Source organism: Scyliorhinus torazame, chromosome 13, assembly GCF_047496885.1.
Source record: "Scyliorhinus torazame isolate Kashiwa2021f chromosome 13, sScyTor2.1, whole genome shotgun sequence".
Classification (NCBI taxonomy): domain Eukaryota; kingdom Metazoa; phylum Chordata; class Chondrichthyes; order Carcharhiniformes; family Scyliorhinidae; genus Scyliorhinus; species Scyliorhinus torazame.
Genome location: NC_092719.1, coordinates 192,495,068 through 192,509,728, shown reverse-complemented (window position 1 = coordinate 192,509,728; position 14,661 = coordinate 192,495,068). Strand labels below are relative to the sequence as shown.

Sequence of the window (14,661 nt, the reverse complement as noted above, 5' to 3'; positions counted from 1 at the left end):
AGGAACTGAAGAACCTAGAGTAGGGGCGGATGTTTGAGGGTAAATCAACATCTGACATGTGGGAGGCTTTCAAGTGTCAGTTGAAAGGAATTCAGGACCGACATGTTCCTGTGAGGAAGAAGGATAAATACGGCAAATTTTGGAAACCTTGGATAACAAGAAATATTGTAGGCCTCGTCAAAAAGAAAAAGGAGGCATTTGTCAGGGCTAAAAGGCTGGAACAGACAAAGCCTGTGTGGAATATAAGGAAAGTAGGAAGGAACTTAAGCAAGGAGTCAGGAGGGCTAGAAGGGGTCACGAAAAGTCATTGGCAAATAGGGTTAAGGAAAATCCCAAGGCTTTTTATACGTACATAAAAAGCAAGAGGGTAGCCAGGGAAAGGGCTGGCCCACTGAAGGATAGACAAGGGAATCTATGTGTGGAGCCAGAGGAAATGGGTGAGGTACTAAATGAATACTTTGCATCAGTATTCACCAAAGAGAAGGAATTGGTGGATGTTGAGTCTGGAGAAGGGTGTGTAGATAGTCTGGGTCACATTGAGATGCAAAAATATTAAGGTAGATAAGTCCCCAGTGCTTGATGGGATCTACCCCAGAATACTGAAGGAGGCTAGATAGGAAATTGCTGAGGACTTGACAGAAATCTTTGGATCCTCACTGTCTTCAGGTGATGTCCCGGAGGAGTGGAGAATAGCCAATGTTGTTCCTTTGTTTAAGAAGGGTAGCAAGGATAATCCAGGGAACTACAGGCCGGTGAGCCTTACGTCAGTGGTAGGGAAATTACTGGAGAGAATTCTTCGAGACAGCATCTACCTCCATTTGGAAGCAAATGGACGTATCAGTGAGAGGCAGCATGGTTTTGTGAAGGGGAGGTTGTGTACCACTAACTTGATAGAGTTTTTCAAAGAGGTCACAAAGATGATTGATGCAGGTAGGACAGTGGATGTTGTCTATATTGTTGCTCTCTTTGGTTGCCTCTGAATATGGCGGTCAATATTGTCGCCTTCCTTAATTCTAATTATGTTTGCTCTTGAGTCGCCAGGTATCTTTCAATACCGCCACAAGGTTCAAATCCGAATACTGATCAAAGACTCGATAAACCAGTTAGTTAGTTCAAAGTCAATGCTTATTTATTTACGCACACAGTTAAATCTACTCATGCACAAATACTACAGACTAAACTATCACTACTGCTAAAGCCTATACTTAGCTTCGGGCTCCCACTCAGTCAGAGGAACAATGGCCGTTGTTCGGTTCTGAGGCTGCTGGGGTCGAACTGGTAGAGGGGAACAGCTAAGGTCGTCTGTCTGGTAGCGTGCGTTGACCTTGGACTTACTTGCTTCTGGTGCAGCTGGTGGACAGGTATCTCCTCGGTGAGAGCCAGGTCCAAGAGAACGATTCTCTCTTGGGGGCTCCTTCTTCTACTCAAAGGGGCTTCGCAATCTTTTGGGCAGGCCTTGAACTTGGCCCCAATGAATTGGGCCGTTTCTTGATCATTCATATTGATCTCGTCCAATAAAGGGTGGGTGCCCTGATGGCTGGGCATGTCCGAGATGCTCTGCTTTGTTTTGGTCTCCTCTGGCGCCGGGATGTCTGCCTTAGTATCGGTTACTCAGATGTTACTCTTTTGTTCCTGGAGATGGGCCATTAGTATGCTAATAGGCCTACAGTTTTGGTCTTGTCTGGGAGCTGCGGCTCCAATATACAGACAAGCCCTGAACCTGCTTGTTTTCTCAGTATTGTCCATTTTCCCTGCAATCTTTGCAAAGTGTCCATTTTGTAATCGGGAAGTGGCCATCCCAGATGTCTACACACCCTCCTTGTGATCCTCAACGCGAAGCGTGAAGGATCGCATTACCGGGTCGTCTTCGTTCTCTGACCAAGCTGGGCACCAAATAAGCACTTCACGGGCTCTACACTGCCCTATCCTATGAATTGCAACTTTTACCTAAAATCATTTTTTTTTTTTTTTATTAAATATTTTATTGAAAATTTTTGGTCAACCAACACAGTACATTGTGCATCCTTTACACAATATTATAACAACACAAATAACAATGACCTATTTTATAAACAAAAAATGAATAAATAATAAATAACAAAAATGAAAACTAGCCCTAATTGGCAACTGCCTTGTCACAAGTAACACTCTCCAAAAATATAATTTAACAGTCCAATATATAATTATCTGTAGCAACGACCTATACATACTATACAGTATATATTAACAACCCTGAGAGTCCTTCTGGTTCCTCCTCTCCCCCCCCCCCCCCCCCCCCCCCCCGATCCTGGGCTGCTGCTGCTGCCTTCTTTTTCCCATTCCGTCTATCTTTCTGCGAGGTATTCGACGAACGGTTGCCACCGCCTGGTGAACCCTTGAGCCGACCCCCTTAGGACGAACTTAATCCGCTCTAGCTTTATAAACCCCGCCATGTCATTTATCCAGGTCTCCACCCCCGGGGGCTTGGCTTCTTTCCACATTAGCAATATCCTGCGCCGGGCTACTAGGGACGCAAAGGCCAAAACATCGGCCTCTCTCGCCTCCTGCACTCCCGGCTCTTGTGCAACCCCAAATATAGCCAACCCCCAGCTTGGTTCGACCCGGACTCCTACTACTTTTGAAAGCACCTTTTGTCACCCCCATCCAAAACCCCTGTAGTGCCGGGCATGACCAAAACATATGGGTATGATTCGCTGGGCTTCTCGAGCACCTCGCACACCTATCCTCCACCCCAAAAAATTTACTGAGCCGTGCTCCAGTCATATGTGCCCTGTGTAATACCTTAAACTGAATCAGGCTTAGCCTGGCACACGAGGACGACGAGTTTACCCTGCTTAGGGCATCTGCCCACAGCCCCTCCTCGATCTCCTCCCCCAGCTCTTCTTCCCATTTCCCTTTTAGTTCATCTACCATAGTCTCCCCTTCGTCCCTCATTTCCCTATATATATCTGACACCTTACCATCCCCCACCCATGTCTTTGAGATCACTCTGTCCTGCACCTCTTGTGTCGGGAGCTGCGGGAATTCCCTCACCTGTTGCCTCGCAAAAGCCCTCAGTTGCATATACCTGAATGCATTCCCTTGGGGCAACCCATATTTCTCGGTCAGCGCTCCCAGACTCGCGAACTTCCCATCCACAAACAGATCTTTCAGTTGCGTTATTCCTGCTCTTTGCCACATTCCATATCCCCCATCCATTCCCCCCGGGGCAAACCTATGGTTGTTTCTTATCGGGGACCCCCCCCCCAAGGCTCCAGTCTTTCCCCTATGCCGTCTCCACTGTCCCCAAATCTTCAGTGTAGCCACCACCACCGGGCTTGTGGTGTAGTTCCTCGGTGAGAACGGCAATGGGGCTGTCACCATAGCCTGTAGGCTAGTCCCCCTACAGGACGCCCTCTCTAATCTCTTCCACGCCGCTCCCTCCTCCTCTCCCATCCACTTACTCACCATTGAAATATTAGCGGCCCAATAATACTCACTTAGGCTCGGTAGTGCCAGCCCCCCCCTATCCCTGCTACGCTGTAAGAATCCCTTCCTCACTCTCTGGGTCTTCCCGGCCCACACAAAACCCATGATGCTCTTTTCAATCCTTTTAAAAAAAGCCTTCATGATCACCACCGGGAGGCACTGAAACACAAAGAGGAATCTCGGGAGGACCACCATCTTAACCGCCTGCACCCTCCCTGCCATTGACAGGGATACCATATCCCATCTCTTGAAATCCTCCTCCATCTGTTCCACCAACCGCGTTAAATTTAACCTATGCAATGTGCCCCAATTCTTAGCTATCTGGATCCCCAGGTAACGAAAGTCCCTTGTTACCTTCCTCAACGGTAGGTCCTCTATTTCTCTACTCTGCTCCCCTGGATGCACCACAAACAACTCACTTTTCCCCATGTTCAATTTATACCCTGAAAAATCCCCAAACTCCCCAAGTATCCGCATTATTTCTGGCATCCCCTCCGCCGGGTCCGCCACGTATAGTAGCAAATCGTCCGCATACAAAGATACCCGGTGCTCTTCTCCTCCCCTAAGTACTCCCCTCCACTTCTTGGAACCCCTCAACGCTATCGCCAGGGGCTCAATCGTTAGTGCAAACAATAATGGGGACAGAGGGCATCCCTGCCTTGTCCCTCTATGGAGCCGAAAATATGCAGATCCCCGTCCATTCGTGACCACGCTCGCCACTGAGACCCTATACAACAGCTGCACCCATCTAACATACCCCTCTCCAAAACCAAATCTCCTCAACACCTCCCACAACTAATCCCACTCCACTCTATCAAATGCTTTCTCGGCATCCATCGCCACTACTATCTCCGTTTCTCCCTCTGGTGGGGCCATCATCATTACCCCTAACAACCTCCGTATATTCGTGTTCAGCTGTCTCCCCTTCACAAACCCAGTTTGGTCCTCGTGGACCACCCCCGGGACACATTCCTCTATTCTCATTGCCATTACCTTGGCCAGGACCTTGGCATCTACATTTAGGAGGGAAATAGGTCTATAGGACCCGCATTGTAGTGGGTCCTTTTCCTTCTTTAAGAGAAGCGATATCGTTGCTTCGGACATAGTCGAGGGCAGTTGTCTCCTTTCCTTTGCCTCATTAAAGGTCCTCGTCAGTACCGGGGCGAGCAAGTCCACATATTTTCTATAGAACTCGACTGGGAATCCATCCGGTCCCGGGGCCTTTCCCGCCTGCATGCTCCTAATTCCTTTCACCACTTCTTCTGCCTCGATCTGTGCTCCCAGTCCCACCCTTTCCTGCTCTTCCACCTTGGGAAATTCCAGCCGATCCAAGAAGCCCACCATTCTCTCCCTCCCATCCGGGGGTTGAGCTTCATATAATTTTTTATAAAATGTTTTGAACACTCCATTCACTCTCTCCGCTCCCCGCTCCATCTCTCCTTCCTCATCCCTCACTCCCCCTATTTCCCTCGCTGCTCCCCTTTTCCTCAATTGGTGTGCCAGCAACCTGCTCGCCTTCTCCCCATATTCGTACTGTACACCCTGTGCCTTCCTCCATTGTGCCTCTGCAGTGCCTGTAGTCAGCAAGTCAAATTCTACATGTAGCCTTTGCCTTTCCCTGTACAGTCCCTCCTCCGGTGCTTCCGCATATTGTCTGTCCACCCTCAAAAGTTCTTGCAGCAACCGCTCCCGTTCCTTACTCTTCTGCTTCCCTTTATGTGCCCTTATTGATATCAGCTCCCCACCTAAAATCATTTTACATACATACATCATTATAAAACTCTACGGGGCGCTATGACAATCAGGCATGCATTACAAAATAAAAAACTGGAACCTCTAACTATCCTCAATAAACTATCCTCACTTAAACAATCAAAAATAATCTACAACATTTTAAACGGTACAAATAGCAGCAACACAAGTTTCTCTGGCTTGGCAGTCAAGCATCGAGGTTTACATTTCTTTATTGAACGAACAAAACACACACAAAGAAAAAAATGATGCACTTTAATTCACCTAAAGGGGTTGGGGGGTTTGTTGGAGTCCGAAAATATGGGACCTAAACGTGTATACCGGGGTGCGAGAGCGGGTGGCTCTCCTTCGCCTTTTCCTGAGTCTAAGTGTCGGCATGACACTGCAGCGTATCGCCAGTACTGAGAGTGCTTCTACTATGTAAGATAGTGAATACCAGGTGATAAACGTGTCACACCAGGTCGGGTTGTCGGTAACTGTCTTGGGGTTAACTATCTCGGGGTTACCTATCCCGGGGTTAACTGTTTCGGGTACAGTGTATGGCGGGGGTGGGAATCCTTGATGGCCTGTGTGGTAGGGGTCAGGGGGGTAGCGTCCTGAAGGGATCCCGCTACGATCCAGTTGACAAACATGAAGGTTGTCTTCATCTTTCCTTCTGTCGGTCTTTTTCTTCCTCTGGGGTTCCTGAGGTTCCGGAGTTCTATGGACACAAGCATAATATTTGTTATTATCTTGCTTAAGATCTCGTATGTCTCTGTCTGTCCTTTTTTGCCAATTACCCATTATAATTGATCACCACCTGTGACTCCCTCATTTTTTATTTTTTTTTAAACCAAATATTTGGACAAGACATCCGAGAAAAATACTGACATTGTGCGAGCCGTCTTGCAGCCTGTGCGATCTACCATTCTAGTGTTTGAGGATGTAAATAGCATACGGAAGCAACCTAAGGGTCGCCAGAAACAAACAAAAGAATCTCGAACGTAATGAGCCGAAATGGGGTGCGTATGGACCGCGGCGAGTGAGAATGGGTGGAATCCCCGAGTAGGACGGTGATCAGTGCAGTGTGTGCTCTACTCGAGCGTAGCTGACCAGAGGGGGGTCCTCAGGCAGGGCGGGGACCAGTGCCGTTTCTCCACTGCCTGAGCAACCAGCAAGAACGGGTAAGAATGTGGTCATCATGGGGGCTGCCTCTCGTGATTACCTTCAAATCAGGAGAGTAGCTATGATTGGTGTCTGCCGACAAACTAGTTCCTCTGAACAGTTGTCTGTCAATGAACTTGTTCCATTAACTGCCAGTGGGTGTTAAAAGAGTGGTGGCGTGGGGCCATGAAAAACTTTAAATTCACAAACAACATTTAACATGTACACTAAACGAACAAACATACGACAAACATGGTGCAGGTTCCATCAAAAAGGGCACCGTAAATCACATTTGGACTGGGGTGTAACTAGCATGTGGAGTCAGTGTAGTGTGACTGAAGAAGAGAGGAAGGAGCAGATAAACAAAAATGAAGTGGCATTGCTGAGGTATCCCTGCCATGAGAAGTGGTGGGTAAGCGCTCAGAGTTTGCATAGGGCAGCTGGGACCTTGCAGCTGCTGTGGGTGGTGTTCTCTTTCATATCTGGGGGCTAGTCTAGCTGGTGGTGGGGGTCTCCTGCAATCTTGGGCGAAGTGTCCTGACTGCCCACAGTTGTAACATGACCCCTGGGGCACGTAAGGTGGAGCAGGCTCTCTGCTGCATTGCTCCCTTGGGTGTGGTTCCCTGGGTGGGGGGTTGGGGCTGTTGGTGTCGTTGCTGGTTCGGTGGGGGGGGGGGCATTGGTGGGCTGATTCCGTTGCTGTTTCGGGGGCGCTTGACATTCTCGTGCGTAATGTCCTAACTGTCCACAATTGTAGCATTCCTGGAATTTAGGCTGCGGTGGGCTGTTCCTGCCCTCATTTACCCATGCGGGGTTCTAGTGCGTCCTAACTGGATGCTTGTCTGCCTGCTCTTCCTCTGGTTTTGCAAATGCGGTTTTGCCTTGGACGGATTGCTCCCAAGTGCGGGACAATCTTTTCAAAACCCATTTCTCATTGTGGGCCTCATCTGAGGGGTTGTAATTTGCACAAGCTCTCTGTCCTGCCTCTGTCGCATGAGAGACTAGGATTCGAGTCCATTTGGCCATATTATCCACAGACAAATGGGTGCGGGATAACTCTCCAAATACTGCTGTGAAATGTAACCACAAGCATCCAGCAAACGCTGTGGGGTGCTCGGTTTTCTTTTGCCTGCACTTGTTTAGGCCTTCTACGGGGTCTCCTCTGTTATAGCCAATCGCATCCAGGATCGCTGTGTGCATCTCTTGGAGTGTGCCTCCTCCTACATTCTGTGGGTCGGGAAGGGCTGCCACGACTGAAGGGTCGAGGCTTAAAACTGAGCTTCAATTGCTCCTTTTCGTCCAGGCCGTACATGGTAGCCTGCTGTATAACTCTAGCGAAAAACTGGTGGGGGTCTGATGTGGGAAGGAACGGTGTAATTTTTCCACACGCGTCCCGTAATTGGGTCACGGTTAACGGGGTTGTATATAGGAAATCTGCGTTTCCTTCTGCTGCGGCCCTGCGGTGTGTGGTTACCGGGTTCATGGGGGGTGTGTTCTGCCTGTTCAGTCGAGGGTTGGGGTGCTTTTCTTTTTTGGGGTTTTTCTTGCGTACATGTCCCATGTATGTATCTGTGGGCAGCTTCATTTAACTCCTGCCAATCGGGGCCGTTTTCCTGGTCGAACTGGGGTCCAGACGTGCTTTGAAACCCATTCTGGACAGAAAGCAGAGATTGCAATTCTGCAATTTGCTTCTGGCACTTTGCGTGATCTACGGAGCTCTGCCTTTGTTCCATCGTGGAAGTGTGGCGCCCTCGTAGGGCTGCCTTTAAATCATTGCACTGTTTCTGCAATTGTTCTACCTGTTGCTCGGTTTCTTGCCTTACCACGCGTTGCGTGTCCTGGTAGGCCTTATCGTACTGGGTCTGAAAACTACTCAAATGGGCGAAACTGGTGTGCCCACTTGGCATCATCCACCTCTCTGTCCCTCGCTGCTAACTGTTCTCTTAACTCCTTATTCTCCTTCTCAAATTCGCTCACATCTCCCTCACTATTTCTGTCTCCTCTCTCTCTACGGAGCGTCCAAACGATCTCCTCTGTGCCTCGCAATTGTGCCAAGCAGGACACGATTGCCATCAGCTTGCGAGCTTTCCTCAAGCTCTTCTTATGAATCTCTGACAGGTTCTCCCACCAAGTATGTCCTATATTCCCAGGACCTGTTTCGTCATTGGTGCAGAATTCACTCCAAAGGGGCCATCCTTTCCCTTTGAGATATTTTCTGATCTCTTCTTCCCATACAGGACACTGTCCTACTCTGCTGGTCGCTGCGTCCTCTAATTCTTGGGGGTTCATAAGGCGTTCCATTGCCTTCATTGCCATTTTCTCTCTATCTCTGGGTTCTCTACTGAATTGGAACAGGGGGTGATAAAGTGGTGATGTAAACACGGGTACGGCTTATGCTATTTTCCGGCCTACAAAACTCCCGACAGTTTTACGCAACAAAATCTCTCAGGTTTACCTTATATCCCTGTTAGTACGCATGCATTAACACACTTCCGAATCTCGGAGGTTTGATCAGTATCGTTCTCACACTTATGGTTTTTCTGTTTCCAATTGGATTCCAATTCAAATTTGGGTTCTCTCGGAGTGACTAGGCCACTTCTAGGTCGAGTCCTGTCAGAGGTCGCCAGTAAATGTTGCTCTCTTTGGTTGGCTCTGAATATGGCGGTCAATATGGTCGCCTTCCTTCATTCCAATTACGTTTGCTCTAGAGTTGCCAGGTATCTTTCGATACCACCACAAGGTTCAAACTCGAATACTGATCAAAGACTTGATACACCAGTTAGTTAGTTCATAGTCCATGCTTATTTATTTACACACACAGTTAAATCTATTCATGCACAAATACCACAGACTAAACTATCACTACTGCTAAAGCCTATACTTCGCTTCGGGTGCCCACTCAGTCAGAGGAACAATGGCAGTTGTTCGGTTCTGAGGCTGCTGGGGTCGAACTGGTAAAGGAACAGCTACGGTCGTCTGTCTGGTAGCGTGCGTTGGCCTTGGACTTACTTGCTTCTGGTGCAGCTGTTGGGCCGGTCTCTCCTCGGTGAGAGCCGGGTCCAAGAGAACTATTCTCTCTTGGGGGCTCCTTCTTATACCCAAAGGGTCTTCGTGCTCTTTTGGGCAGGCCTTGAACTTGGCCCCAATGAATTGGGCCGTTTCTTGATCATTCATATTGATCTCGTCCAATAAAGGGGTGGGTGCCCTGATGGCTGGACGTGTCCTAGGTGGCCGTTGGCCTGCTTTGTTTCGGTCTCCTCTGGCGCCGGGGTGTCTGCCTTAGTATCAGGTACTCAAATGTTACTCTTTTGTTCCCGGAGATGGGCCATTAGTATGCTAATGGGACTACAGTTTTGGTCTTGCCTGGGAGCTGCGGCTCCAATATACAGATCAGGGGTGAGCTGGCAAGGTGGATACAGAACTGGCTAGGTCGTAGAAGGCAGAGAGTAGCAATGGAAGGGTGCTTTTCTAATTGGAGGGCTGTGACTAGTGGTGTTCCGCAGGGATCAGTGCTGGGACCGTTGCTGTTTGTAGTATATATAAATGATTTGGAGGAAAATGTAACTGGTCTGATTAGTAAGTTTGCAGACGACACAAAGGTTGGTGGAATTGCGGATAGCGATGAGGACTGTCAGAGGATACAACAGGATTTAGATCGTTTGGAGACTTGGGCGGAGAGATGGCAGATGGAGTTTAATCCGGACAAATGTGAGGCAATGCATTTTGGATGGTCTAATGCAGGTAGGGAATATACAGTGAATGGTAGAACCCTCAAGGGTATTGACAGTCAGAGAGATCTTGGTGTACAGGTCCACAGGTCACTGAAAGGGGCAACACCGGTGGAGTAGGTAGTCAAGAAGGCACACGGCATGCTTGCCTTCATTGGCCTGGGCATTGAGAATAAGAATTGTCAAGTCATGTTGCAGCTGTATAGAACCTTAGGCTACACTTGGAGTATAGTGTTCAATTCTGGTCGCCACACTACCAGAAGGATGTGGAGGCTTTGGAGAGGGTGCAGAAGAGATTTACCAGGATGTTGCCTGGTATGGAGGGCATTAGCCATGAGGAGCGGTTGAATAAACTCGGTTTGTTCTCACTGGAATGACGGAGGTTGAGGGGCGACCTGATAGAGGTCTACAAAATTATGAGGGGCATAGACAGAGTGGATAGTCAGAGGCTTTTCCCCAGGGTAGAGGGGTCAATTACTAGGGGGCATAGGTTTAAGGTGCGAGGGGCAAGGTTTAGAGTAGATGTACGAGGCCAGCTTTTTTTTACACAGAGGGTAGTGGGTGCCTGAAACTCGCTGCCGGATGAGGTGGTGGAAGCAGGGACGATAGTGACATTTAAGGGGCATCTTGACAAATACATGAATAGGATGGGAATAGAGGGAAATGGACCCAGGAAGTGTAGAAAATTGTAGTTTAGTCGGGCAGCATGGTCGGCACGGGCTTGGAGGGCCAAAGGGCCTGTTCCTGTGCTGTACTTTTCTTTGTTCTTTGTTCTAATACTTTGATTATTACTTGAAATTGCATAACCTCGTTTATCTTCTTGATAAGATTGGGTACGTTTTATCCTAGGTGTCCAAAATTGAGTACTCTAAATTTAAAATATATATATCGCTTTGTGCAAGACCTAACATAATTAACTGCGAGTACTCAATCCCCCCCCCCCCAATTAAGGCCAATTCACCGTCTTTACATCTTTTTGGTTGTGGGGGTGAGATCCACGCAGACACGAGGAGAATGTGAAAACTCCACACAGACAGTGATCCGGGATCAAACCCGGGTCCTCGGTGCACAAAGAGATATTAACAGCGATTTGTTTTTCCAAAAGACACCAACATTGGACAGTTTCTGATCACCACTTTGCCTTTTGCTATTTAATCTCGAGCAGAATGAAATCCCAATTAACTGACTGCACAACTGGGTGAGAAAGGATTCATGGCAGTAATTGTCATGAAAGAGGAGAAAATTTAATTTATAATGCCTGTTAACATTAACTGAAGCACAACAAGAAAATATCAACAAGATGTATACACAAAGATTGGAAATAACAATCCAAATGCTTTGCTTATCCCTCACTTCTTTCCTCTTCCCTGAAGAAGGACTGGTGTACTTTTGGGGGAATATTGTTTAATTCTGTAAAGATGTCTGTCTGTGAATAAGCTGGGGAAAGATAATGGAGGCACCTTATCTGGAAAAATTGAGATATGAAAGGTGTAGAGATGCTAAATGCATGCATTTGTAATGAAGCTATTGCCAAGTTGTTTTATAAGTGAAGGTTAGAAATTTGTATTCGAAGATCGCGAGAGACTTGTTTTATCTCTATTAAATTTCAACAGGGAGTAAAAGGTTTTTACAGTTTGCAAAGATTTCATGAATAAATAAGGGAAGGTTATTAATTTGTATTTGATCCAAAGTGAGAGGCAGTATGGAAGACATGATAGATATTGATATTTTGGAAAAATTAAGTTCAAAGTGGTGCTGAGGACCATGGAAAGGTTGCCTGGAGGGCATTTACTTGTAGGTCTGACCAAGTTGAGTTTTTGGGGGGATATTTTGTAGGACTATTTTTAATTGTGTAACTGAAATCTTGTGTGCTTAAGTTTTCTTTTCTTGTTACTAAATCCTTCCATTTTTAAAATCCTGAAAGTGGTACTGGAATTCTATAATGCTGGGATCAGTGGGTTTTCTTCCAATTTTCAGGATACAATAAAAAGAGTTGTGTTTCCTTCTTGTTTAAGCTAAGTTTCCTTCTTGCATTTGATTTGTTCAGCAATTAACATCTGCTGTGGCCGTAACACTGGTACAAATTTAGAAATTTTGTGCTGTAATTAATTGCTCATTTTCTTCCTTTTATTTACTTCTCTTCATTATGGTCTCCAGTTCCATAGTCTCACTATTTACCCCCACTTTTTAGCCTCTAAACAAAATACTTTTTTTTTAATGTATTACTGTAGGACAGTCAGAAACCTGATAAAGGGAAGCATGTTATCTTTGATTTTGAAGAACAGAATGAAAACAAGGCACTGTTTGAAGATATTAGAGGAAGTTCTAAAACCAAAGATGAAAACCTATCAGCAGAAGCTGGCGAAGAAAACAAAGAAAAATGGCATGTTGCTAAAGTAAGCTTTTGTTTTGGTCAATTGTGGGTTTGGCCTGTTGAATGTTATCAAAAATTGTAATTCTCAGCAGTAAGCTGTCCTGGTTCAGGTTAAACATGACTGGTTGTGGAATAACCTGATGTATTCTGTCAGAACAATGTATTTTGTTTCTCAATCTTAAAATTATTCCCAGTGTGGCCTGATTGAGGCATTTTCCATTTCTCACAGAAACCATTTTTAGTCCTGAGACTGCTAGTTGTATGCTCAGAACCTGAACCCCCAAAGAATTGGTTTGAATCTTTGTACAATCATTCAACTAGGGTGTCTTAATTTAAGTTTTGATACATTGTGTTTTGATTTTGCTTGCAGTTTTATTCCCGCGCCTTTCCTACCCAAAAGCCAGTTGACTCTTTGCTGAGGTACAACAACAAGACTTTAAAATTAATAAATATTTTCAACATAGACAAACATTCCAACGTCTTTCACAGAAGTGCAACCAGACAAAAATGGAGGCTGAGCAAAAGGAGGAGCTATTAACGCAGAGATAACCAAGATGTTTAAGGAGAGTTACGAGTGGACAGCTGAGATTGAAACTTAAGAGCGGATGATTTCATTGAGCTGGACAATGGAATGAAGTGCTTAACAATATGGCCGACCATGTGAAAAGCTGCAGAAAGATTGGGCAGGGATGATACACCACAATCAAAGTTGCAGAAAATGTCAGTTGTATCTTGGTTTGGGGCTATTTCTGTTCTGCAACAGGGCTCGAAACTGCAGAGATTCAAACATGGAGTTGCATGAAAGATGGGCATGGATTTGGGAGGTGACAATATGTTCACAAAATTTAGAGAGGAAAGAGAGGCTAGAGATTCGACAGTAGTTCACAAGGACAGAAGAGTCAAGGATTTTAACACGAGAAACAGTACCCAAGGAGAGACCTGGATCTGGTGATGGAAGGCAAAACCAATTTTCTGCCAGACTTGATTTACTAGGCACCCTTTGGACTTGGTGAAGATGGGATATTAATGAAAATAACTGGGGGAGGGGAAAGTAAAGGTTTTTTGGGGGTTCATGGGCATGAAAAGTTGGCATCAGGAAGTAATTGAGTAAATTAGTGGCTTTTGAAGTATTTTGACAAATGCAGAGCAAGGGCTCAGCATCAGGGACTTAAAGTGGCGTTGTAAGCAACACAGAATGACATGTTGGAAGGGGTAGGGGGGTATAGGTGTTGATGGTTCAGACATAACCTTGCCTGTGATCATGACGTTAGGAGTAGAGGAGTCCATTCCGCAGGTTCATTTAAGTATACAATTCATATGAACCAAGATGTTGAATGTTAGCAGGCCAATTTGCATATGAGGCACCAAAGCCAAGGCAATCTAGTCCTTGCGTAACATCCACATGTAAACTTTCAGCAGGGATGGTGGATAGAAATCTAGAGCAAGAACTCTGAGCCATTGACCCTGCCCCCGAATCTCCCAAAATAATAAAGCCTTCCCAACCATTTTTAAAAATACTTTTATTGGCATTTTCCAATTTTAACAGTTTAACAATTTGACATATAAGGTACATAATATTTACAGAATAAGATGTTTTTTATGCAGTTTTAACATACCCCTTTTTTTTTTTAGAAAATATTTTACTGAAGCATTTGTAATTTTTACAGTTTAACACTTTAACATTCCTTAAACAACCATGCAGGCCGACACACGCAAAAAACCTAAACACAACGTCCCCTACTACCCCCGCCCTATTCTCTAATTACCCGTGTACTAAGTTCCCTGTCCTTCTCTTACATTTCCATGCCTGCCATTTTCCTCCCCCCTTACTGCTCACGTTCAATTTCTTAAAAAAATAAATTTAGAGTACCCAATTCATTTTTTCCAATTAAGGGGCAATTTAGCGTGGCCAATTCACCTACCCTGCACATCTTTGGGATGTGGGGGTGAAACCCACGCAAACACAGGGAGAATGTGCAAACTCCACACGGACAGTGACCCAGAGCCGGGATCGAACCTGGGACCTCGGCGCCGTGTGGCAGCAGGGCTAACCCACTGTGCCACCGTGCTGCCCCATTACTGCTCACGTTCAATTTTCATTGAAGAAGTCGATGAGCGGCTGCCACCTCCGGGCGAACCCCTGAATTGACCCTCTCAAGGCGAACTTAATCTTTTCCAGCCTGAGAAACTTTGCCA

The 14,661-nt window shown here is 46.2% G+C and overlaps 1 protein-coding gene across 2 annotated transcripts in view; it reads left to right on the top strand.

Moving 5' to 3' along the window:
* nol8 (nucleolar protein 8) overlaps positions 1 to 14,661 on the top strand; it is a 95,226-nt gene that overhangs the window by 30,925 nt on the left and 49,640 nt on the right. For both annotated transcript variants that reach the window (XM_072472639.1, XM_072472638.1), the window contains exon 8: positions 12,323 to 12,487. In XM_072472639.1, the coding sequence (XP_072328740.1) occupies positions 12,323 to 12,487 (165 nt within the window). The remainder of the gene's footprint in view (positions 1 to 12,322; positions 12,488 to 14,661) is intronic.